This window comes from Cuculus canorus, chromosome Z, assembly GCF_017976375.1.
Source record: "Cuculus canorus isolate bCucCan1 chromosome Z, bCucCan1.pri, whole genome shotgun sequence".
NCBI lineage: Eukaryota > Metazoa > Chordata > Aves > Cuculiformes > Cuculidae > Cuculus > Cuculus canorus.
Genome location: NC_071441.1, coordinates 16,331,235 through 16,359,130, shown reverse-complemented (window position 1 = coordinate 16,359,130; position 27,896 = coordinate 16,331,235). Strand labels below are relative to the sequence as shown.

Below are 27,896 nucleotides of genomic sequence, written 5' to 3'. Positions count from 1 at the left end.
AAGCAAGTAACAGAGGTGAAGCCAATTCCCCTTTGCAGCACTGGACTGTTGCAGTCAATCACACAGAAGATAGAGAAAATGATCCAAAAAGCAGAAGCAACATGCACGCTCTCCAGAAAACAACTCAGCAACAACACAAAAGCCTACACAATCTGAACTCAGCTCAGGGGACACGAGAAAAAAAAACACAAAGCCAACACTAAGGCAGGGCAGTGCCACTACATTTGTGAGGTTCTATACCTGACAAGCAAAGAAGGAACAGCTGTGCTAACAGAGCATGAGTAATATTTTCATTTACAGATAAATTAGTCAAAATAAGCTTCTTTCATTCAGATAGTTTTTAGTTAATATGGACTCCATCCTACCCAACTAAGGAAGATCTCTGAGAACCAGGCCTCCTGGGAAGAAAATTCTAGAGACCTATACCCTAGTTTTCAATGGCCTGGGATCACATCTTATTCCATTAGCCTGCCTGCTGCCTGACTTCCAGGACTGGATGCTGTTTGCTCAACATTTTTTATATTCAGTTATATTTGTAACACTGTGGTTCATCCAGATTCACAAGGCTATCTTTAGAAATTCACATTAGTTAAAAGCACAAATGGAAAAGAAAGAAAATGTTTAAAGCTAGGGCAAGTATGTGCCATAGCTGCAAGCCAGGCCATATATTTTCACTGATAAAATGGTAACAGGGCAATACCTGTTTCCAGAAAGACCTAAGTTTTACAAGCTTTGACAGCTTAACAAGGCCCACAGAATTTAAAAACAAAACTTAGAAAACCACCACACACATGAAGAAGTACCACAATAACCCTAAAACCAGCAAGCCACAATCATTCAGACACAGAAGCCTGGTGAAGCTAACACTGGAGGGAAAAAGAACTCTCAAACCCAGCCGTTTCTCACGCACAATCAAAATGCCTCAATTTTTATTGAATAAGCTGCCAGTGATGTTGGAGGCTTATTTTCATGGCTCCTTCTGCTGGGACAATATGGCCATATCAAAACCTAACTTCCAACAATATATGATATAAATCACACCAGCTCTTTCCTCTAATGAACAAACTTGGCAAGGCTGTAGGACAGACCACCAACAGCACCCTCTTCAGAAGAAGGAAAGAATACTTTCCCAGCTGTACTGAAGACAATTATCTGTTAAATCCATCACATTTTCCCCTAGAGGCCCAAAAGAGGATGCAAGGGTATTGAAGCTACTGAAGAGCAGTTCTAAGCCTCTTCATCTTTCTTGGGTGGGACTAACGAGGGATGACGGAGGGATGATAGTTGAATTCAAAGTAAATCCAATCAAGAGTCATCAATCATCATTCGTTAGTCCTACCCAAGCAAGATAACAGAACATTTAGAACTCGGCAAATACTACATAAAGTACCAACACTGGAGTCAGTTGTGGCACCCTCAATATTCTGCAGGTTTCCTGAACTATAAGTACAAAGTTAAAAAACAATTGCTTTGGACAAAAGCTTATTACTCTAAAAAAATGTCACCGATGCAGGACAAGAGCACCTCTGAAGCAATAGCTGCTTCTCAGCAGTCTCACAAAAGACTGATGATCCCAAACATCTCTTCTAAGAAGTTAACTTGCTACGTCCCCCCCAGCTTGCCCCTTAAACCTGCCAGATTCTACTTTTAATTCCTTGGATAAAACAGCTTTATAGAATAATTTTGCAATAGTTACCATCTCCGGCTCTCCACTCAAATCCAAACAGACTGATGTGTTTCAGCATTAAGAAGGGTAAAAGAAGACTACTGGATAACTTAGGGAGATCTGTTGGAAAGACATTCTGACACATCGCTAAACATGCATCAGTATCTAGAACCTCAAGCCGTAAGCAAAAAGAAGGGGAAATGAGCAATTAAGGCCGTTAAAAAACCCAAATTTTGGGACAAAAAATGCGGAACACCCTTCTTTTTGTATTCTTTGTACAGATTCCAGATGCTACTAATGAACTCCCCTCGATTTATATTTTCTGGCAATGGTATAAAGCACATGGTGTATCTACACTGGCACCCTGCCCAAAAATGTAATATCCTGGCCAATGCAGGTCTCGAAGGCTCTCTTCCTTTCAAACCAGAGATGTTCCCACAAAGCCTTACAGATGATCAGGAGACTTCCCACACAGAACACACAAAACCACTGGGATACAGTACAGCCTTCAAATATAAAAATATACTTTCTTTCTCCTCTCCATTTCCTCTGTCCCAAAGTAAGCTGACAGAACAACTAAAGCACCAGTTCAACTTCAAGATAAATATTCTTGCCAATTCTTTCAGTGTTACAGGGCCACATGTAACTAAAACCTAATTCAAAAACGCAAGCATCCAGAGACCCAGAGGTGAAACATTAGAAGGCAGAAAAAGCACTGGCAGCAGGACACAAAGTCAAAAAAAACCCAGAAAACAACCCAAGCAATTGAACACACGAATTACAAACGTATGCAAATATGCCCAATGTGCTAAAACGGATCTTGAAACAAGTTTCTTTCACTGTCAAAGACATCATAAATCAGTAGCTGTAGAACACTGGAAAGACAATCTTCCACTCACTGTGATTATAACTAAAGAACTGTCTGAATTTAACAACTAGTAGAGGCTACATAGTATGCCACACAGTTTGTGCTACGTCCATAAAAGCAAGACAACAGTTAAGTAACCAGTTGATTTCTAACTGCATTTTACTAGAATTAAGACTTCAGAACAAAGATTCTGACATACACCATCTTCGGATAACTCTTCAAACTATTTAACAAACTATCTTCAAACTATTCAACTATGATCTCATTACTATGGAGATCACTATCATAACTGAATTCAGCACCATGTTTTACAATGTGTATAGTCAGTATTCAATGCAGTTATTCCACAGTATCACTGCAGTCTGATAGAGGTACGATGCTTCCACATTCCTGGGAAGATTTCATATGACATTTAGAATGGAATCTATTCCAAGGCTGAAACTACAAGCACCAATAAGTTATCAGATTTTTTCCAGAGTCCTGAGACAATAAATGAGTTCTACAAGACCACGGAGCTCAACCAAATTGGAAACTCACAACAGACATCAGCTTCCTATTTCTTCCTCTTTCAAGCTAAATAAAATACATTAAAAAAAAAGAAGTAGAATAAAACAGTTGATATTTCAAGAACTTACCTTCAGACTTCAACTTCGTCAGAACAAAAATCAGGTAGTTGTTGAAATCTGGATACTGGTTCAGTTGTTCTAGTTTCTGAAGAGAGAAGCTGTTAAGGAAAGTTGAATCTTCACACACAGCATTAATAGCATTCTGAATACAAAGATTATTAAACAAGTTATGCACTGCTGCGTCACATGAACCAGCTGTAACTATGAACTCACAACATACAAAGTATGAACAATCTAAAACCAGTTTTTGTGAATCTTCTTACTGAAGCAATAGCTTATAGTTATAGGAAATCTGAAAAAAAAAATAACCCAGAGACAGACACAGAAATTAATAGATCCTTAAAAATATTTATAAAGTGTCTTAAAAAAAACCTTCCTCTGTACAGCTTTGGATTTCAATATTTACACTTAGAAGCCCACCAAACCAAGTAACCTACTCAGATACAAGCCCATAATACAGTTTTTTCTCCTCCATATAATAAAAGCAGTTCAGCATTAAAATACAACAGTTATGATTTTGATAAGCGGTCATTTTAATATCAGATATACTTCCTTGTGATGATAACTAGCCACAGCCTAAGCTTTCAACAATGATAACCTGTTTAACTGTAAATGCACAGTTGTACCAGTAAGTTTGCAAAACAACCAAAATGACAAAATGCTCCTTAACTGCAGGAAGCATAATTATGTTCCACAACAGCTGTAAAGGTATGCAGCTGTTTTGCTGAGAATTTGTGATTACTTCTGCCTCAAATTTCCCAGTATACTGCCACTGCTGTGCTAGGGAAGTCATTTGGCATTCCTCTTGTACCCTCAGAGAAACTGTGCAGCCAGGGATCAGGTTAGGAAAGCTCAAGTCCAGATAGAATCCAAGGATGCCAAGAACAACAAGAAAAAGCTTCATAAAAGTTAGCCTAAGGAGAATGTGAACCCTCTCCAGAAGGAGACAGGACACCTGGTTACCCAGGATATGGATAAAGCTGAGGTACCTAATGACTTTTTTCCTCTTTCTTCCCAGGCAAGGACTCAAGCCAGACTGCACAAGTTGCAGAAGGCAAAGGCAGAGACTGAGAGATTGAAGAAGCACACACTGTAGGACAGGATCAGGTGCAAGATCACCTGAAGAACTTGAAGGTGCACAAATCCATTGGATATCATCATATACACGTGTAAGTCCTGCGGGAACTGGCAGATGAAGTTGCTAAGCCACTATCTATCCATCATATTTGAGAAATCGTGGCAGTCCACTGAAGTTTCAACTGCCTGGAAAAGAGGAAGCATAACTCCCATCTTTGAAAAAGGAAAAAAGGAATTCTCTGGGAACTACAGGCCATTCAGCTTCACCTCTGTGCCCAGCAAGACCATGGAGCAGGTCCTCCTGGGGGCTCTGCTGAGGCACATGCAAAGTAAGGAAGCAACTGGTGACAGCCAAAATGTCTTCACAAAGGGCAAATCACACCCGACAGATTTGATGGCCTTCTCCGATGGGGCTATAGCACTGGCAAATCAGGGAAAAGTAATTGACATCATCTACCCAGACTTGTGCAAAGCATTTGACACTGTCCTGCATGACATTCTTGTCTCCCAAACTGGAGACACATGGATTTGATGGATGGACCACTTGTGGATAAACAAACTGGCTGGATGGTTGCACTCAAAGAGTTATGATCAACGGCTCAAAATCCAGATGGAGACTGGTGACAAATGGCATTCTTCAGGGGTCAGTACTGGGACTGGTGTTGTTTAACATCTTCATTGGAGAGATGGGCAGTGGGACTGAATGCACCCTCAGCAAGTCTGCTGCTGACACGAATCTGTAAGGTGTGGTCAACATACTGGAGGGAAGGGATGCCATCCAAAGGGACCTTGACAGACTTAAGAGGTGGGCCTATACGAACCTCATGAAGTTCAGCAAGGCCAAGTGCAAGGTCCTGCACCTGAGTCAGGGCAATCCCAAGCGTAAACAGAAGCTGAAGAGAGAATGGATTGATAGTAGCCCTGAAGAGAAGGACTTGGGCATGCTGGTGAATGAGAAGCTCAACAAGATTTGACGAAGTACACTTGCAGCCCAGAAAGTCAACCATATCTCACACTGCATCCAAAGCAGCAGGACTAAGAGGGCAAGGGAGGTGATTGTCACCCTCTTCCGTGCTCTCATGAGACCTCATCTGGCACTACGTTCAGTTCTGGAGTACTCAGCACAGGAAGGACACGGATCTGTTGGAGGAAGTCCAGAGGTGGGCCACAAAGATGACCAGAGGGCTGGAGCACCTCTGGTATGTGGACAGGCTGAAAGAGTTGGGGTTGTTCAGCCTAGAGAAGAGAAGGCTCCAGGAAGACACTACTGCAGCCTCCCAGTACTTAAAGGAGGCCTACAGGAAAGCTGGGAGATGCTCTTTATCAGGGAGTGCAGTGATACGATAAGGTGGAAGTTTTAAGCTGGAAGAGGCTAGATTTAGATTAGATAGTAGAAAGAAATTTTTTACTGTAAGGGTGGTGAAGTACTGGAACAGGTTGCAAACAGAAGCCGTGGAAGCCCCATTCCTGGAGATGTTCAAGGACAGGCTGGATGAGGCTTTGAGCAACCTGGTCTAGTGGAAGATATCCCTGCCCATGGCAGGTTATCTAAAACTGAATGAACTTTAAGGTCCTTTCCAACCCCAAACATGTGACGATTCTATTCTCACAGCCTGGTAATAACAGGTACTGTGTTCAACAATAGTATTTTAAATCGGTGCAGTGTCACCTCTAAGTTACTAAACCTACATCAGTATGGCAAACAATCAGGACATTTAACAAAAATTTTTTTTAGAAGACTATTTTTTCCATAAGTATTTTCCTTACTTGCTGTTTAGTTAAATCTCTAAAACATTCAAAATAGCTAAACCCAAGCCAAATGCATGCACATTAAGACTTGATGGCCTGGTTCTAAAGAATCTGTTTCCTTCTAGTACCCAGCAGTCAGTGTTGCAATCACAAACTACATTTTTGTATATTTAGGCTGTTTGCATCAAGGAGTAACTTTCCTAGAGAAGCCTGCCCTCTTCCCACTTAATAAGAGAGCAAAGCTAACTTATAAACACTAGCTCCTTTGCTGTCAAACACATTGGAAATGTAAACAGGAGGATGGTTGGGACAAGTGAAAACAATATGGAACACACTACATGGCTTCTAGAAATGAAAAAACACATATCCAATGATTGTTATCAAACCTGTCAAGCCAAAGAGCTCTTACAGGAACAGCCAAGAGGCCAAGTACCACATTTCAAAATGTTTTTGTGCTTCTCCAAGCTTTAAAAACCAAATCAGTCAGTTAAGCATTACTAATAACTATAAATTCCAATGGATTAAGTAGGAAGCAGCAGCAGAAGTGAGCAGAAAGAACTAAAAAAGCAGTATTTGATAGAAACTTAACTAGAAAACAATCGGTCTAGGAATCAAAGAATAGCTTATAGGACATATTTTCTTAATAACATCTTCACTCATTTTAATTTTTTCCTTTTCACTCCCAGAAACATCTAATATCTTCATCTGAAAAATACCAGAAGCCTTACCAACTCATAACTGTGTTAACAAAGGGTTTTGGCTAATGTATACTCCACACATACTTGAGTTCTAAGCACCCAAATGTGCCAAAGCAGTACCATAAAGGAAGAGCATGACAAAATCAACACACTGATAATCTTACAAAAAAATATGGTCCGAGAGTACTTTAAATCTGAAACCATTAATCACCACCGTGCTTGGACATGCTACTACGATACAACAGCCATCACAAGTTTTTTGTGGAAACAGTCTCCAGGGTATTTAAAAGAAAAATTACATGACATGGCCTGTTAAGTTGTATTAGAACATTCTTCCAAACTGATTTATAATACAACAGGAAAAACATGTGGCTTCTCCAACCCTTACAAGCTAACATATGAGGGCCTCCTTGAAAGCACAGGTATCTATCTCAGCACAGTAGGGAGTTACCACTGCCATTTAAAAAGAATTTCAAACATTAGTTAACAGCACTTTCATTTAATCAATTTCTATTTATCTCCAAGACAGAGAGCATCACCCACGTTGCCCATCCTGCATGTATGCTGCTATTTTTCAATAAATAAATCATAAGTTACTTGAAGCAGAGCTTTAAAATGTAATTTTAAACTAATGCTATGCCATAAACACTCTCGCTATAAATACTTCAGTATTTTAAGTACAAAGGAGGACCAGTTTAAGTTTGGGGCGTTATCAGAGCATTTTACTTATGTCAGACACTTCTATTTAGCTTTTTTCAAACGAGGCATCTTAAAAACATGAAACACATCTGCAAGAAAAAGACGATTGAGATGAAAAGTACCCTCATCTTTCACAGAAGAGCAGAAGCCTTCCCAAGCTACGCGTTAGAAAAGCCTAGAAATAGTGTAAATTTTGCTCCAAGCTAAACTAAGATGATGTAAATAAATATATACAGATATGTTCTTAGCTGTTTGCTACACTGTTGCTTTCTGTCAAGCCCTTCAAGCAACTGCCTTAAATAAAAAGGGATCAAGACAGTAAACTCATATCCTTCACACAATTTCAGGTCTTCTAGCTATTTTAAAGCCCTTATATGGCTTACTCAAGGAGCAGGAGACAGTAAATGTGTATTTTATTTTTCACGACAAACGCGTCTCTTGTTCTTAGTTTAAAATTTCAGTCTCTCAATCTTTGTTCCTTAAAACCTCGTGGTTTCGTCACTTCTACGATCAAGAGACAATTCGGGGGGTAAAATCTCCAACAATCCGCGCGGAACACTAACGCTAAACGCACACGAAGCCACAGCGGATCTTCCCTTGAATTTTAACGTGTCACAAGCAGCGTTTCGGGCTTCCAGTCAAGCACGAACATCCCACAACGCCGCGAAGCCGAGAAGGAGCCCGCAGGCCGAGGAGGGCGCGCAGGCGGCGGCTCAGTCAAGCGCCTCTCCCGCTCCCCTTAGCCCTCACCGCGGTCTCGGGGCCGGATTTACCCCGCGAGACCGCGGGCTGGTCCCGCTCCCCCTCCGGCCGCGCCCCCGCAGCGAGGGCCGCGCTCCCCGCGCCGCGGCCTGGGCCGAGAGGGCGGCCGCGCAGCCCGGGCTCTAGAAAAAATAATAAATAAGCAAATAAAGCACGGCACGCGGACCCGGGCTCGCAACAGGTGACCGGGCCCCGCCGGGCCCACCGCGCCAAGGCCTCCCGCCGCCGTGCAGGCCGCACTCCCGCCACCCGCCCCGCAGGCCCCGGGCAAGGATACTTGTTGCACTGCTCGCTGCGTGGTGGTGTCCGGCGACTGGGACTCCTTGAGGAGCTGCAGGATCTGCTGGAGCCCCTGCTCGTCCGGCTTCCACTCATACTCCATCTTGGCTGGCTGGAAAACACCAGAGAACAGGCGGCCGCGGTGAGCGGCGCGGCGGGGCCCGGCGGGGGGCGGAGAGGAGGGAAGAGGGCTCGGCCCCGCGCGGAGGGAGACGCCGCCCGGCCGCGCGCGGAGGGAGACACCGACCTGCTCCGAGCGCACTGAGTCACGGCCGAGTCGCGATGCGGACCGCAGAGCCCTCTCGCGTCCTCCTGGGTCCTAGCGCCGGACACGCCTCCGCCCTACGTCCCACGCCGCCGAAAGCCTGGGGGCGAGAAAACGCGGGGCCCTCAGTTCCGACTGCGCCGAATCGGCCGCCCCCGCCCCAACTACCCGCCCAGAAACCTCCGGCCACGAGGGGCGAGGCGGTGGCCCGGCCTCGTGCGGGGAGGGGCGGCGGAAGCAGCGCCGGGATCGGGAACGCGGGGCCTGCGCTGGCGGCTGTGGCGCCGCTACGTGATCTGGCCGAAGGCGGTCACACCGCGGGAGCGTCTCCAGTTCCACATGTAAGGGGGAACGCGGCCAGGTGCGCGTGCAGGGGGACGGGAGGAAACCCGAAAGAGACTGGTGGGAACATCTACAGCATCTTTTCCTTGGCCTCGAAATATAACAGGAGACCTCGGGTCAAAAATAGCAATTTCGATAGAGATACACACATGTACCTCTCTCTCTTTATAAAATACATACGCGCTACGTACATATTTTACATACATGTAGCTATATTTTATATATGTACCTATGTGTATACATATGCATTAGATACATATTTTATATACATGTAGCTATTTTTTATATATTATATGTATGTTAAGAGTCAAAATAAGAACACATGCTGCCTAAAACTGGTCTAAAAGACAAAACCAATGCCCAGAAATTCCTTAGCTTTTTACAATCCTTTTTTCACTGTGTTTGTAAGCGTCTTTTTTGACTATATGAAAACTAGTGTCACTTTCTGCTGCTTCTGCAGTACAGTACCACAAATCACAGCCTTAACTACCATTCAGAGGCATCAAGGACAGGGAACATTACTGATTCCTGTTGGTGCATCCCAGGTAATTTGCTCTGTGGGTCTCTCACCTCCCCAATACTGACAATCAGCTGCCCAGTCTCAGATGCTAAGAAGTGTCCTGAGTTCCTGCTAGTACTATGAGCCGCTATTCTTGAAGCAGCAAACAAAATTACTACTGCAGTCTCCAACAAAACAGTAGAAGGAACCATCACAGGCAACAATACAGGCAGTGGACTTATATTTACATATCTAGATAATGAGGACAGTGAAAGAGCATATTTGGTGAATCAGGAAAGCATCCACACTGGAATAAGAAGCGGGAAGTGGCTAAATAGTAGAGAGTATGCAGCAAAGCACACAGAGAACAAAACCAACAGAGGGAAAAGCAGCTTATAAAAAGGGAAAAAAATGGGATCTATTTCTTAAGCTCTTCAATTTCAGCAATTGCCGTTATCACCACAACACTGTTTGGAAGACAGACTACTAAAGCAGTGCACCTCTTAAGAGCTTCCCACACTGAAACACCTACAAGATGGAGTCAGTAAGGTTGGTGCGTAAAGGTGTGCCACCTAGTTACTAGGAAAGGAGGAGCACAAGGTTTATGCAGAGATTTTTATGACCACGGTGAATCTCCACCAGTTTCCCTCTGGTACAATAAAGTGTCAAAACAAAGAATGCAGACAGACCCAGGCCATTAAAAACAGTGTTCATGGCTCACACTGCATAGGCAGAAGAGCTCTCCATAGTTATGCTTGCACAGCTGGAGCAGAGGAAAGCTGAGGTCCAACAAACGAAGGAAGTGCTAATTTGGGCCTCATTGCCTATCTGCTGCCTTACCAGGAAGGCTGTAGAAATTTCTTTATCTTTGAGACTTCTGATCTGCTGTCAGGTTGGTTTGAGATTGATTAGAGCTTCAGAAGTTAGTATTCAGAAATTATGACACAAGGATTACATGTGTCTATTTCTATCAGGAAACCAAGTGCGTTAGGCAAAATTAACATTAAATATGGGAAGCAAGAAAGAGTCCAGAAAGAGTGAGAGACAAAATAGGAAAAAGCAGAAACAGCAGCAGGCCATGGATCCATAACTCAGAAAAACATAGGCTTCCTTTCCGTGAACATCACCAGAATTAAATCCTGTTAAGATCTTTCTGCAAGGGAAAGGAGACAAAAAGGCCTACAAATCAGCAAGAATGGGAGCCTCTACAATTAGTGAGGACACCAGATGCTTTAGACAATCATCCTCCAAGACAGCTTCCTCCTTATTTTCCATACAGGATCCTTTGCCACTGGGAACTACTCAGCATATATAGAAATCAGAGCAGATACCTCAGATTGCCGGATACCTTATCTTCTTGATATTATCTTTAAGTTATTCTTACCTATGTACATCTAATCCTTTAAATTCTGTAAGGAAGCAGAAGAGGGGAAAATAACTTAATTGAGTCAAGAAAAAAACCCTTTGGATTGAAAGCAAATAACATTCTAGAATAAAATGAGAAAATAACTCCTTTCTGTTATCCTTTGCCTCTTTTTTTTTCTACGACTCGTTTCCCTCAAGCAAGAATCTTGTATATACAGGACTTCAGATTTGAATTATGAGGCAGAGGCATGAAGCTACCATTCAAAGCATAAGATGGCCTGGTTCATCCTACTTCATCAGCAGAATGCATGAGAAATAAATTTTAATCACTTCACCTATATTAAGCAGACAAAACACTACTGAAGACAGCAGCCTTGCACAAATGCTGAGCATAATCTTTGATTTCTCTATTATCCAAGCTTCAGATGTCATGCACTAGCCAGGATCCAGTGGTATCACAACAATATATAATATTAAAAAGAAAAAAAATAACCCTCCTCCCAAACAGTAATCTATATCTTCAATTAATTTCTCTCTATACAAATCTTACCATGTTCTACTCAAGTATCCACAAAGAGCCTAGAAGTAAATGATTCTTCCTAGGGTGATGAGCCTATTCTTTTTTCTGCAAAGTGTCCTTACCATCACATTAGAGTGTACTTAGTGCTAGGTATTTTAATCTCTCCTGTGGCTTTATATTATGTTATAAACAGATATTAACAGGAACTTGGAATAGGATGTTTTCTAATCAGGAACCTGTACAAGAATTGTCAGTTAATACTAAGGAGACAAATGTACACAGCATAAATGTAAGATTCATAACAGAATACGCTTCCCACCCCTTCAGTAGTCTCAGTGCACTGAAAAGAGAAATAGGAGAGTGGTTTAAACCCCTCCCAACAATCAGTGAGAAGAGAGATGTGCATTCCTAGGCAGATGTTCTGTCCCTCAAATACCATAGCCTCCAACTGCACAGTACAACTTCTCGCTGCTAGCAGTTTTAAAACTAGCTTCAAATAATTATCCTCTAATCAAAATTCTGAAATTTGTCCTAAATTCAGAACTGTTTGGCAGTTTTAGCCACTTTGCCATGTAGAAATATTTTTCCAGTCTTTACAACATTGGTTACATTAGATTTTACTTTTTTTCTTCTAGAATAATTCTATTGAAATGCCATCTTGTCACAAAATTCAGGCGCTGCTACCTGTAAAATTGGTATTTAATAATGGGAATCAATCATTCAATCCATTGCTAAAATCCAGGCAGACTACTTATAGTGGCATTCTGTAGCTCTGTGCATAGAAGGTTTGTATGCATAGAGGGAATAATTGATATTCCGTAACAGCTTTCTGTGTAAACCCTCTTATTTCAGGCTAAGAGTGATGTGGATTAAGCTAAGCAGAAAAAAACCTCTGATAACACAGAATAAATGCATCTGTGCAGAGAAGCTCATGCAGAATAGCTACTGGTATATTATTTTGCAATGCCTTCTGCATGGAGACTTAAAAAAATGTTATTCCTCACATCCAGCATATCAAAGGAGAATCCATTCAAAAATATTTAGTGCAGCCTATGAATTCAGCCGTATGATACAAGATTAATATTTATTACACGATTAATTATTTGAATAGTCTTTAGAAGAAGATAGTTTGACCCTGTGAAGCACTAGAGAGGTTACTGAGGAGACAGATGGAAAGACAGTATGTAAAGATATTGTCTGTGGCTTAAATGACTATGAAATTAATTTTCTACTTTTCCAGAGCTGATTGTTTATTATGATAGAAAGATTGTTTTAAATGGAACGCTGAGGAAACTTTAGAAAAGTGTGTTTAAGATGGGATCTCAACATTACTTTAAATAAAAAGTAACATAAAAATAAAAAGTCACATAAAAACATCAGCCAGAAGAGTCTGAAGTTTGTCACTTTCTGGCTAATAGAACAGTCCACCCATCAAATCCATAGCTCACCAATTTAGAGAGAAGGATGTTGTGGGAGACCATGTCAAAGGCTTTAGAGACATCCAGATAGATCACATCCATTGCTTTTTTTTGTTCTCACTGATGTGGTCACCCAATCATAGAAAGCATCTCATCTGGGATGCACCTCATCAGGTCCCATAGACTTCTATATGTTCAGGTTGCCCAGGTGGTCACAAACCTGATCCTCCCCTGTAGACTGAGCTATACCATCGTGTTGCCCATCTTGTTGTCCACTGACCCAGGAAGGGTGAGGAGAGCAGTTGTCAGTGAATTTGTCAGTGAAGACTGAGGCACAAAAGTTGAGTCCTTCAGCCTTCTCCCTGTCTGTTGATACGAGGTCACCATTTTCATTCATCCCTGGGAGTATCCTTTCTTCAAACTTACTTTTCTGGTTGACATACCTATAGAAGCCCTTCTTGTTGGTCTTCACTTCCCTTGCCCAAGTTCAGCTCCAGCTGTGCCTTGGCCTTCCTGACCCCATCCCTGCACAACCAGGCGGTGTCCGTATATACTTTCCAGGTTCCCTGTCCCTGCTTGCACTGCCTGTGCAGTTCCTCTTGCTCTTCAGTTTGACCAGCAGGTCTCGACTCAGCCATGTTTGTTTCTTCCCTTCCCTGCCTGATTTCCTCCATCTGGGGACTGAGCACTCTTGCACTTTGTGGAAAGCATCCTTAAATATGTTCCAGCTCTGTTCTGCTCCCTTGTCTCTGAGGACTGTATCCCAGGGGGTCCTACTGATTAACTCCTTTGAGCTGGAAGTTTGCTTTCCTAAAATTTAGGGTCCTGACTATATTCCTCGCCTGTTCCATATCCCTCAGGACGTTGAACTTCACCAGTGCATGATCACTGCAGCCCAGGCTGCCTGCGTTCTTGATGCTACTGATGACCACTCTTGCACTGGTGACCATCAGGTCCAGTATTGCATCCCTTCAGGCAAGGGTGTCAATTACCTGAGTTAAGAAATTATCTTCAGTGCACTCTAGGAGTCTACTGGAGTGCCTAAAACTTACTGGTAAGATTAAGTTTCCATATGGATGAGTGGAATTTCTTCCTAGTAACTAAGCACAAAAAAATACCCCCTTTTTTAAAGTTCTTCAATGTCAGAGGATGACAAAAGGCTGACTAAGATGGCACCAACAGGAAATCCACCTAAAAGAAGGTAAGACAAATCCAGCATGATCCAACATACAATGATAAGCCTTGGACTAAAGTAGAAGGTTTTGTGGAATGTATCAAAATAAGATTTTGTTTAATTGGAAGGGTTACGATTAGCTTAAAAATATCTTTTTTTCCTTCTATCTACAGATAGAATTTCCTTACTGTAAGGAGTAATTTGATAGCAACACTCAAAGCAGCAAATGAATGGGCTTTCTGATAATACCATTGCAGACTTGGCTATAGTTAATTGACCTTCATTTCCTACTGTCATTCATTCTCTGCAGCTGGTAGGTTCAGGAGTGGAATGAGATGCTGAAGAAACTAAGAGAAATCACGTCAGCCTCCTACCCTCAAGACAATTCTAGCTATAATTGGTTTTGCTTTATGTTGCTTATCATACTAGAAACTGTGTACATGTACAATTGATCCCATAATAGGACACCTTGTAATGAAGTTGAACTCAAATTTCCTGGAACACTGGACATTTCTATATTGGACGCAAATAAATCTGTAATGTGATTTCTTCTCCATGGAGTGGCAGCTTGATGATGGACTTTTTCTGAGAGTACCTACAGTTATGATAATGTACCTGCTCGGGAAATCTGCTATGGTTTTGCCTGTGAGAAAAGGAAAGTTGTTCGGGCTCATCCTTGTTGTGGCATCACTATCTGCAATTTCATGGTTTCTTTTCCTAAAAGTGAAGAGCAGTATTTATTTTTGCATGTCTGCAAAAGCCTGCAGTGTGAAATCCCATTGAGCAGATGAAATAGTATGCATGATAACCTGACAGCCTGTAATTCCATTCTGCTGACAGAAGTTATGTTCCTTCTTTATTTAATGTATACCTCTGCTGCTAACATATCCAACGAGCATAGAGGAAACTACAGCAAAGTCATTTCCAAGGTGCAAAAGCACCACAGCATTGCAGATAAAATGGATGACAGGTCACAGCACACACTAACATTTGGTGTTTTGTTGAACAATTAAGACTTAATGCAAACCACGTTTACAAACGTCAACGCATAGCATAGGCTTATATACAAGACAGAATTGAAAACCAAGTCTATTGCTGTTGTTGGGTTCAATGAAATACATGACATTGTCAGCTGCAGAGATGAGAACCTGTTAAGCTTTCACCAATTTGTAAAACATCAGAAGTGCTTTGAATTTTACTTTGATAGGATGAAACACTGTTCTTATAATTCATTATAAGTCCAGCTGACTGAATAAGTAGTAGACAGTGCAAAACTGCAAAAGTATCTTGATTTAAAATGACTTTGATTAGCTAATCTTCTGGGCAAGGACACATTTGGATGCATCACCTCTTCCAACTTGCTGTTATTTTATTTCCACAGCTAGAGATACCAAGCAGAAAGATCTTGTGTTACTAATGATTTGACACACTGTAATCACTCATGCTAGAAATTAAAATGGTAGTGGGTGTTCCTAATGCTGGCAGGTCTAAAACAACCTGGAACTGTTTCAGAAAATCATCACCTCTTGAGTTTGTGATAGAAGATATCCGATCTATCAGCTGAAGTCTAAAATAGTAACTCCCCCTGCCTTTTTTTTTTTTCTTCCAGGACACAAGCTTCCTTCTCCAAATTCTTGAGTACTTTACTTAGTTGTCCTACGTGAAGCATACGAACCTCTGTAATTGCCTAATATGGGAGGGATTTTGGGGGCATGGAGGATAAACAATAACTATGGACAAGAGGGTGAAAATGTAATGCTCTGCCTTGGATGACAAGCCCCACTCATTACTATTGGGCCAAATCTGTTCCAAGGGGATAAGTGGGTACAGTTATCTTGGGGGTGGGGTGTCAAGTGTTACTTAAATCTCTGTCAAATTTAGTGTCTGTAATTCAGCATGTGCTTTTTGCCAGCCTAAAAAACATCTTTAAAGGAAGATTAGTGTCAGGTGTGTATGAACCCTATTCAACTCCCTATTTAAGTATATAGTAAGGTTTCTTTCTCTTAGCTGCGGGAGGCAAAGCAGCTGGTATCTACTGAAGGATTTTTGTTGAATATAAGTTTCTGTAATTGATGATTCAGGCTTCCCTAAGACAAAGATAAAACCAAAATTATACATAGCTTCTGAATGTGTTCCTCATAACAGATCAGAACTGAGACTTTTGAAAATACCTGAGAAAAGCAGCAGATGTAATTTAAGAATGAAGTTATGGTTGAAAAGAGACACATCCATGGATGAGAATGATAAAAGACTGTTAGAAATCAGATGCATCCTCTGAAATTCTAGACTTTACTTTCCTTCAGTTATGTGCTCTTTATCAACTAAGGGAGACCAGTACAAACAAACAAGCAAAGAGATGCAAGATTACTATCTCTGCTAAATGCATGTTTGAGAAAGTGATTCTAGCCCCAGCAGACCTTGGAAAGAAATTCAAGGAATGAGAAACTATATGGTGTGTGTCAGTCTAACAATGGATCAGCCATGCCAGCCAGGACTTTTGTGGGAGACCCAGTGGTGCAGGCATATGATTGACATCTCTCTTCTTTTTCAAAAATGTTCAGAGAGGAAGTTATCTGCTCCAACAATAAGGAAGAAGTACACTACAGAAAATGCAAAGGAGAGTACACCTCATCATAGGGTAGTACCAGATTTGGGGAAGTTCTTGGCCTTGAAAGGAGTGCATTCCTTCTTTAAAATTAAGGTATTCACAATTACTAAAATAAAACCCTTGATGATCTAAAGTAAGTGGCAGTCTGGTTTTAAGTTAACTTTGAAAAATCTGCACCATGATAAATGAAAATACATCATCATTCTCTAACTGTATTCACTACTTTAATCAACCAACCAATTTTAATGCAAAATATGTATCATACACTTATGTGTCCCCCACAGAGGAGTTCACCAGTTCAGATGCTTTTTTGTACACCCTCTTACAATAATAAATAATAATTATCCAGTAGGAGCGTATTTTTTACATTAAGATGTAAAAATTAGGAATCTCATTAAATATGAAATGGAACACATAAAGGTATCGAGGCCTTCTTCCTAGTAAAATAAGGAGCAAGTACAAGACAAAAGGCATATTTATTCGCAAGTATGCTTTGATGCATAAATGAGATGATAATGAGCGACTGAGGAAATTAAAAGCTATAAATATAAAGCTAGATTAAAATGCACAAAAATTAAATGCACAAAATTAAATTTTGCCTTCAGATTTAAATTATTAAAAGTAGGCTTTTTACACAATCAGACCACTGTCTCTTACCAGTATGCACTAACACCAAATGTCATGAAGTGAGTACAAAAGTTGTCTCAAAAAACCTGAGGAGTATCCTCTGGCCAAAATTCATTAGGTATTATTAGGAATACAGTATAAAGGTAAAGGAAAAAGTTATATTGGGAGCACTAAGAACTGACTACCTAGGATTAGGTTTTGTATTTTCTTCTTGGCAAAACGTCTTGCAGTGAGGATGCACAGAATTCAGAATCACACACTCACCTACTTTTCTCCTAGTTTTTCCTGAATACTCCATGTACACTAAAGCATTCAAGCACACAACATGCACTAAGGTGTGCGACTCAGTGATACCACCATTATCAGATATGTCACTGGTAGCGATGCTGGTGCTTTGGTGATCTTCGCAATACTGACAGCAATAGTGTAGACTAAATCAGCATCACTGGTCACCTTAAACAGAAGGCTAGTGTTTTGTTCCCTGGGTGGCTGACGAATTTTCTTACTGCGGTAAGTGGCTACTCTAAGGTCCTTAAGATAATGTTGCCTCAAGGAAGTGACAGTATTTGGGTTTATATTAGTCACAGCATGACTCTAGTGAGCTGGTACCTGTCCTGCATAAAGACTAATGAGTCATATTTGAATTGGTAGGGATGCAAACAGAAGAAGACTTAACATGCATCAGATGAACCCAATTCCATATTTTACCCTATGAGCCCAAGTATTTGGCCTTCTCTAACCTCTAATGTCAGGTAGATATTCTGAAATTACATCCTACGGGAAAAGAATGAGCAAATAATTAATGATCTGGAATGGAGAGCCCTCCACAAGAGACAAAGTTGTGCATGTGATCATCAGTGAAGGGAATTAACTACTGCAATTGTATACATGAACAAAAGAAATCATAGAATCACTAGGTTGGAAAACACCTCTTGGATCATCGAGTGCAACCATTCCTATCAACCACTAAATGATGTCCCTGAGCACCTCACCTACCCATCTTTTAAATACCTCTTGGGATGGTGACTCAACCACCTTCCTGGGCAGCCTCTGCCAGTGCCCAATGACCCTTTCTGTGAATTTTTTTTTTTTCTGATATCCAGTCTGAACCTCCCCTGGCACAGCTTGAGGACATTCCCCCTTGTCCTGTCCCCTGTCACCTGGGAGGAGAGGCCAGCATCCTCTTCTCTACAACCACCTTTCAGGTAGTTGTACAGAGCAGTAAGGTCTCCCCTCAGCCTCCTTAAGCCTAAACAACCCCAGCTCTCTCAGCTGCTCCTTATAAGACTTGTTCTCCAGCCTCTTCACCAGCTTATTAAAAAAGTAACATATTATTGGAGCCTCTCACTTCTATCACTGCTTTTTGAAAAAGCATTCTCACAATGGTACCTGTAAGACCAGCTTTGAAGCAATATTGAAGCTAAAGCTTGTGTGCTGAAGTGGCTACACTCCTGTTTCCACACAGAAAGCGATTGTTATTGTGTAGATAAGTAATCAGGTAAAATTACTTGGGGAGTTCATGCAGCCTTAGCCAAAAATGATAGACATTAAAAGTTCTAACAGTCCCCTTAGCAATTATTTTACCTCATTTTAATTCAAATGCAACATTTCATGCCAAAAGAAGAAATATTAGAAATTAAAATTAAAAGTATATTATACATTCAGGTTAGAAAATCCAGAAAGAGATAAGGAATCTGAACATGTAAAAATATAATTTGATGAGGAATTTAATTGTCATTCTTACTTGAGTTGTAAGTTTTCAAAATTTTAGGCATTTATGAAAGATATCAGAGAGGATCCCTGCTGTGATTGTTAGTCTAAATAGCTACATATGTAAAGTAATTCCCTTAAAATGTTACTAAAAAGGCAACAAATACAAAAAGGTTTGGGTTTTTTTATGCCTGGCCCAAAAGTAAATGAAATTTATTTAGTGAAAAAACTGTAATTTAAAATAACTGAATTTACCTTTCATCTGCAGGTCACATAAATTTGCTGGCATTCCACATACCATTTGTCTTAATAGTGTAGCCACTGCATAAAACATAAAGCTATGAAGAGCTGAAACCACAGTCATAGATTAAATTGTTTACTGGTAAGAGAAAAATTAATGTTTTGGGCCTATAAAACTGTTACTATATTATCGTGATGCAGAATTTGGGCTTTTTTTTTCTGCTAGTGATTTTATGGTCTTCACCTGGAGACTTTACTGACCTGCAGCATGCTTTCTTGTATGCTGTCCTTAAAAAACAATTATGCAAAAGGCATACAAGATACTTTCTGCCCTTTCTAACATTTTGTGTAGAAATTCTCCTTAGGCACAGTGTTTACAGGTGCCTTAAGTCTCTCTTGGTTCCCATTCTCTTGGCCTCTGGCTGTTGTGGAACATTTATCTTTTGTTTTGTAATTCAGTTTTAAGCACGTGCAAAAAAGACTGCCATTTTTTTAATACTTGCCTAACATGTCAGAGCCTTAACTCATATATGGAGCTCCTGGGTGCTACTGTAACTCAATATTAACTCTAAAATACTATACTCAATTTCAAAAAGATTTGGGCTATTTTCTGCATGACATGGCAGCCAATTTTTCCTTTTCGCTTTTTTTTTGATGTCTTTAAAATTGTCTTCAATAACAAAACCCGAGTATTTGACAGTGTACTAGCTTTAAAATAATGTCTCACATACAATGAAAAAAAAAACATTTGTAAAACTCAGTCCCACCATCACAGCATACAAATACCCATAGCATTAAATGTTGCTCAGGATGGAGAAGACCAATATTGAATTTAGGTATTTTTTCAAAGTTTCAAAATTGAACTTCAAAGTTTAACTGAGGAAAGCCGAGTTCAGTTCCACACACACTTACGACTAAATTAACATAATCTTAAGTACCTAAACTACAGACAGAATACATGAACTTCACTCATGTAAAACGATACATTTGCTCACCTTCAGTCGGGTTTTCTTAGATGCAAAGCTGAATTTATTGCAGTGTCATTAATTTTATTACTTTAAATTGACAGCATCTTCAGGAGGACTAAGGATTAAATAGCAATGAAAACAGTACACTATACCTGACCACTTTGCTGAATTAGCTCTGAACTTGAGGCATCTTTTGTAATCTCCACAGAAGGTACTATCAGGGATGTTCCAGAGCTCAAAAGCACATACCATAGCACCTTTTCTAGATTTCCCTCTAACAAATGTAATGTTTTAACACAAGTATCAGTTCTCCTATAATAGACAGCTCTTGCAATTAGTACCTCACCTCCTTATTTACCACTTTATCACCAGACCTATCAATTCTAATACTTCCTTCTGATTTCTGTTATTACCTCTGATAAAACCAGCATGAACAAAACTGGATGAAAAAAATAAATTAGTTCTTATTGCTGGCAAATTGATAAATGTTATTTTCTATTCTTGCTCTCCTTATGTGTATAACTTTACATTAGAACCAAATATTTCTAAGTATAATGTTTTATTTGTGAAAACAGCTTCTTAGATTACCAATAACTCACAGGCCATATTTTAAAATACCTGTCATAGTATAAGCCAAACCTGCATGACCTCAGACAATTTAGGATACTTATTTGTTTTCAAAGGTACACTCTTTTCTCCAAAGCTTCCAGAAATAAGTGTGATGAAGAAGTTTCAAATCATCCTTATGTCCAGTTAAATCTGCATTACTTCCAAATTTATAAACGTTTGGAAATACATTTATCCAAACCAAGATCTACACTGAGATCCTCAAAAGGCAGCTTCCTCCATCTTATTTTATTTATCTGGTTGGGCTGTTCGTTTTGTTTTGTTTTGTTTTGTTTTGTTTCCAAAAAAGGCAGAGTCCCACCCCAGTGGAGATGAGGTTATCAAAGCCTCACTATGCCACTGTGCTCCATAAGCCCTCTTACTTAGGATAAAAGAAACAAAGCAAGGGCAGAAATTTCAATGTCTGCTGATTCTCAATCTCACACACCAATATAAAAATCTATATTCTAAAAAGTGAAAATAAGGATGCAGCTTTGCATATTCTGTTCTTTTTTCTCTTATCATAAGAAACCTATCTCATTTTCAAACACTGTGCAACAATTAATAACTGAACTCAGTGGTGGTTATATGTAAGATTAACCTCTTTCTCATAGAATTCCCTTATCAGTATCATCTTTTCCAACCCACAGGTTAAAAGACTACAAATGGAAGCAGCAAACAAAACAAAGCATACTTTGGCATGCATACTGCAAATGGGGGAAGCTGTGAATACTGCCAGTTGTGCTTGATTTAATTTTTGTTTGCTATTTTGATTCTGTGCTATCACAGAGAAATTAGGTGAATTGCTAGTATGGACAGTGCCTAACCTAAAATATGCTCACTTGCTAAACACCAAGACATATTATCATCATAAATTCTAAAATACATTACAAGTACTCACTTGCTTAGAAAACAAATAGGGTTGTCCTCTGGTGAACAGCTTATTCCCCAGAAGCAAAGAATTATGTGAAATTATAATGTGTTACTCAGCTTTTAGGGAAAGAAGAAACAGGGAAAGACTATAGTATAAAGTCTTCACATAGAGGAGGATGACTTTGGAAGGGAAAGTGTCTGAAGTCATTTGGTAATATGGCCAAATGATCAACTCAATTATTACATATGAAAGGTTAAAAGATTTTAAGATAAGCAGATATCCAAAGATCTGATAAAAACACACACACACTTGCACTACTGTATACACTTCTATGTTAGAGAGAATCATGAAACAACCAAACATTAATTTTTTTCAACCAACCATTTCCTCTCATCAGCTGGCCTACTTTGATTTGTTTTCCAAGAAGCTCAAAAAGCATCTCTTCAGACTACAGTGATTTCAGCCTAGTGCTGACTGATTTCTCACACACAAGTAAAGAATATAACTGCAAGACAATAACTGTGTTCTTGTTAATGCTATTGTTTCCTGTTCATTCAAAAGCTCTATTCAAACCTCATCTTGTTTGTTTTTAACTATTTTCTATGGGCCCGATTCAACAACAGAAGTTTTCACCTCTTAGCCAATTCCACTTACTGCACTGAAAGTACACCTAATGGAGTGAAGTCACTCCTGATTTCCAACCATGTAGCTTAGGGGCTTGCCTGCACAAGAAAGTTAGACCAATTTACCTTCAACTTGCCTATACATAAATTTGGAAAATCCTGTACAAAACAATTTGTTTGGTTGGCTGGTTTTCTTTGGTTTGTTCTTGGTTTGTTTTTTTTTTTTCTTTGACTCAGGCTCAACTGATGTAAAATGGACTGAAGTACAGGTATCTATTTAGACTTCATATTGGTTTAGCTTATTTGGTATAAAATGCAGACCTGTACTTTTTATTCTCCAATGAGAATTAGACACTTGTCTCCCACACTTGTCTGCAACTGCCTTTCCTTGTTCCTCTATAAAGAGGTGGTCAAACCATAGTGCACACACCACTAAGCTGAGCCACAGCCGCTCCCAGGTCTCGCTGCTCTTCCACACGCAGCATAGAAACTGCCCTCTACGTCCTGTAAACCTCTGTACAGTTAGTGGATGATGCAGCCACCACCTGCATCCAACGTATAGCTCTGCTGCCCCCAGGCAGACCTTCGCTTCTCCTTCAGGATACAGGACAAAGACGGAGACATGGTGAATGAACTAGGAAGAACAGGATTAGGGCGATAGCACGCACATGGGGGAAGAAGCCAAGGCTTTGCTTCCTCTTTGCTGGAAGTAAAAATTTATAATTTGTGTGTGTGCCAGAGAAAGAATATGACTGAAGTTCAAAACTAGAGTAAACTTCTGTAGGTACATGAATGGATGGGGAATGGATGGGGAAGGTTAATTGTGAGCATTGGACTGCAATCCTAGCTTGGAAGATGGAAACATAAAGTAGGAAAGCCGGGAGAAGAGCCATAGATGAAGCTTTGGTTTTGCAGGGTTAGAAAAGCACCTGACCCTCTATGCCGGAAGTTACCAATGATGATCACATACCCATTAACTAGGTTTGGAAATCCCTGGGCTGAAATTAGGAGGTAATTTCTGCAAGTATTTCCTCTCTGGGTTCTGATACAGTAACGTTTTTGTTGCATCTTTATAGCTACTAATCTAGTACATATTTTCTATTCTCTGCCAAAAAACTCTTGCCTTTCCTTCTGCTTTTGTATTCAGCACTTATCAATTATTTAAATTAATGCACTTAGTGGCAGGCTCTTCGTAAGCAGAAGATTTTGCATGCTTAAAAGTATTTCACAATGGCTTGTAGAAAATGCAATATAATGCTATATAAAATTAAATTATTTACTAGAATAATTTAACAGTAATTTTCTATTCTATACTCAGTTTAAAGAACAAAAGTTTTCCTTAAATATGAATTTTATTTGATTTTATGCTTATCTCAGCTTTAAGTCATATGCACACACGTATATATATAAAACCTCAAAATTTGAAAAGCATTCAGCACACAGGAAACCACCAGAGATCTTCTTTAATTATTTAAATTTCACTCTGGACCATAGTTCAGAAAGAAAACCCTTCTGGAGGCTAAAAGTGACATTTAGAAGTTTATTTCTACATTATTAAAAAATGTAAAATTCCATGGTGTCCACGTGTACATACACAAGCAGATTATTATGTACACTAATTTATCACTCATATGATAGATCACATACATAAACCAAACAACACTGGGTCTACAGAAGTATACATCTATCAATGAGATAATTAAAAAATAAAATTTCAGTATGAATTCATACTATACCTATATGAATATCTTTAGATACATATTCATGTATGTATAACACATATAACAAATAATATTTATTCCCCCACTATTACATTGTGCTGGTTTGAGAAAATCTGTTCTGCTTCAGCTAAGCCTCATCTAAGTAACTTCATTTTCTGAAAGTTAACAACAGGTTTTCAGACAGCGTCTGTCTCTAGGAATGGTAATACCAATTTATTAGCACCAACATAATGAACACTGGGATGCAGAAAGGCCATTGCTTACATCTATCGCTATGGAGGTGGTTATCATCAAGGTGGTGGAAAGCCTTTAAGTCAAAAGGGTCACATCTGCAAGGAGGAGTGGGCAGGTGACCAAAACTCACCAGTAGAGTATTCCATCCTATATACATCATATTCAGTATAAAATAGAGGGATCATGAGGGTCAAGCTCTCTTCTTTGGTAGCTGGAGTCTAATATGGACTTCATATGTCTTTGTGCCCCTGATCTTGGATCCATGTGTTCCCGAATCCAGTTCCTGAGTCTAGCTCCATGTACTGCTGAATCCAGGCCTGGACCTTTCCAAGTGTCTGCTGTGTAGCATCAGTGGTGACGCAGTCATTGGCAGGGGTGGGCAAGGGAGGCAATTTTGTATGTTTGTATATATTTTATTACTTTATTATTAATAGTCTTTTCCTTATTATTGTTGAATTAAAGCTATTCTGGTTTTAGTTTCCAACCAACAAGTCTTTCCGCTTTCCCAGGGGTGGGAGGTGAGTGTAGTAGGAACTGGGATCACGACAGCCTGTATTTAGCTGCAGTCAGGCCAGGTTGGGGCTGAACTGTGATATACATGTATCTGAAATCTGTCAATAGATGTAGAAAACTTATCCAAATCCATACTATAAAAACAGTGGGAAGAAGTGGAATTGGTGTTCAAAGCATACTACTGTTACACGTATTTAAATGTTCATAGAGTCCTGAACTGAATTAATGGGTAAAATTAATTTCTGTGGTCAAAACTAATCAAAGTTGCAATTAAGGCATGAAAATAATGGAAAAATTAATCCTACCCTTACAAAAACAAAGTAAAGAAAAAATCCTCCCCCTGTTGCACAGCAGTAGCACAATTTGACTGACAACAATGCGTTGATCAATACACACCAATTTCACAAACCTGTGGTCCAAATTCTTTTATGACAGTCTCACCAAAACTAGGTCTACAAAAAGAGATGTCTACCAATGAGACACTTCAAAGATAAAAACTCAGTCATGATTTCAACCCAAGCCTTCAAACTGTACAGTTTCTGAATATCAGATCTGATGAAGGAAGACATTTGGCCTTCTGCCATCCTCCTTTGTGGCTATAGCACCTTGGTGTTCCCCCAAGCAGGAAAACAAAGGAAACTTGATTGAATTATATCTTATTCCAGTCTGCTGGGCAGTTCTGTGCATACCTATCACCTGATTATAAAGTAACTCTATCCCCAAGGTTGCTCTGATTTACAAAATGAACCTAAAATTAAGCACACATACCTCTTCTGTTGAATATCCATATACAAGGATTCCTAAACTGAGATCTAAATAAATATAATAGAAAAATATATTTCAGATAGTCCAGTAAAAGCCTACATTCATACAACCATCAAATGTTTTTACCTTCCTGTCACAAGGCATGCTCAGCTCAATTTAGCAGCTGTGCTTAAATCTGTATCAATTTCTGAAGTCATTGAAGTGTGTCACTGCCAGTAACCAATAGTAAAAGATCATCCTTAGTCAACATTAATTCTAACCACAGCCTTTCTCCTCTAAGGCAGATAGCAAACTGCTCTTTTAACTCTGTTTTTGCAGGATCATCATTATCCTTCTGTATTATACTTTCAGTAAAAAAAAAAACCCACTCTCTAAAGTAATTCTAATAATTTAGAAGTTATTCTTTCCTATTGTAGGCACCTCTCCTCCATCCTCCCACACAGAACTTGAAAATAACTACAGTTCACACAGCAGATGCAGAATGAGGACTTTTAGAAACAGATCATATACAGTCATTTTTAAACATAGCTGAGACTCTGAATTAGAAATATGGGCTCAGTTTCCAATTCTACCAAAGGCTCCTTATACAATCTTGCACATGCAATTATTTTCTTCTGTTCGATTAGTCGCACATGGAAGGGACACAAGTCTGCTTTCTGTTCCATGAGTGTTGTAAGGACTGAACATAATCCATGAAGTATTCAAATACTACGTTAAAGTCTATTTAAACATGCAAGTAAACAAGTTATGAACCTGTGGTGGCCAGAATATATAACAGAACAATCTTCACCATAGGAGATTTTCTCAAGTCCTGAACATAAACTCAAGTGAGAGCAATTATTGCCTTCAATGCAAGGACATAATGACATATAATAATATTGGTCTCTACAACTACCTGAAAAAAGGTTGTAGAGAGGAGGGTGCTGGCCTCTTCTCCCAAGTGACAGTGGCCAGGACAAGAGGGAATGGCCTCAAGCTCCACGAGGGGAGGTTCACGCTGGACATCAGAAAAAAATTTTTCACAGAAAGGGTAACCGGGCACTGGCATAGGCTGCCCAGGGAGGGGGTAGAGTCACCATCCCTGGAGGTATATAAAAGACGGGCAGACGAGGTGCTCAGGGACGTGGTTTAGTGCAGATAGGAACGGTTGGACTCGAAGATCTAAGAGGTGTTTTCCAACCTAGTGATTCTATGATTCTATAAGCCATTCATTCCAATTCCAAAAGCGACCTCGTCTTTTGTGGTCACTCCACAGAAGCTTTTTAAGTGCCACTGGCCATTTCCACCGAGCGCCCAAACGAACACCCTCCTCAAGCCAACAAACAGCAGTACAAGACACGTATTTCGGGAATGGGAGGTAATTACAAAACCTCCACGCAGCCGAATCTCCACGCAAGGGCCCCAGGCGGTGCAGAACACACGCAGGACGCGCGGCCACGTCCCGCACTCCCGAGGCGACTCTCACCGTACGGGCTGGCGGCGATCCCAGCCTGCGGGGGGCCGGGAGGGCGCACCCAGGCGCGCGCCGGCGCAAGTCGGCAGAGGCCACCCCCGCATCCCCTGAGACGTCCGGGCCCGCGGGGCGCGCCCCCCTCACCGCGGTGCCAGGGATCAGACATCCCAGCCCGCCCTCTCCCCTCCGCAGCCCAAACACCTACCCACACCATCCCAGAGCCGAGCGGCAGGGGAGTGGCGAGGGAGCGGCCCGTCCTCTCCCTCCGCGGCCGAGCTGTGGGAGCTCCCGGCCCCTGAAATGGCTGAACAAAGGGAGTCCCGGCCTCGCCGCCTCCGCCGCTGCGATTGGCCGCCCGCGGCCGGGGGGGGGGCGGGGCGCGCCGGGCGCGGGACGGTCACCCTGGCAACGGCGGCCTCGGCCCGGCGCGGCTGTGATGGAGGCGGCGGTGAAATGGCCGCCCGGGTCCCGCCCGCGAGGGGCTCCTCCCTCCAAGCCGCTCCGCTGCGGACGGGGAGAGTTCTGCCCTGCTTAGGCGCGGCCTTTCGCCCTCCCCCGCCACCACCTCCCCCAAAGAGGCACAAGTCCCAAAAGCTACCGACCCTGCGGGAGCACCCACCGCCCCAGTCAGAACCACAAGATGATTTGGGTTGGAAGTGACCTTAAAGATCATCCACTTCCAGCCTCCCTGCCATGGACAGGGACAACTCCCCTCTTCCCTCCTCTCTTCTCTCTTCCTTCCTCTCTTCTCTCTTCCCTTTTCCTCTCTTCCCTTCCTCTCTTACCTCCTCTCTTCCCTCCTCTCTTCCCCTCCTTTCTTCTCCCTTCCACTCTTCCCTTGCTCTCTTCCCTCCTCAGCAGTGCCTGTCCCTCTGACACACCGACACAAACAGGCTCCTTAGAGGCGCCCTTACTGCTGGTCCCTACTGATCTCCTCAGGCCAGGCT

General features: G+C 41.0%; 1 protein-coding gene across 2 annotated transcripts in view; it reads right to left on the bottom strand.

The window, feature by feature from the left end:
* The window catches only part of TNPO1 (transportin 1), an 81,816-nt gene extending 54,505 nt beyond the window's left edge, over positions 1 to 27,311 (bottom strand). Inside the window, exons 1-4 of one of the 2 annotated variants that reach the window (XM_054053506.1) lie at positions 27,155 to 27,311; positions 8,672 to 8,789; positions 8,423 to 8,536; positions 3,170 to 3,245 (exon numbers count right to left, since the gene is read on the bottom strand). In XM_054053506.1, coding sequence (XP_053909481.1) covers positions 3,170 to 3,245; positions 8,423 to 8,527 — 181 coding nt within the window. In that variant the 5' untranslated portion in view covers positions 8,528 to 8,536; positions 8,672 to 8,789; positions 27,155 to 27,311. Of the gene's footprint in view, positions 1 to 3,169; positions 3,246 to 8,422; positions 8,619 to 8,671; positions 8,790 to 27,154 lie in introns of those variants that run through there. The other variant, XM_054053507.1, reaches the window with a different exon arrangement.
* Between the last annotated feature and the right edge of the window lie 585 nt (positions 27,312 to 27,896).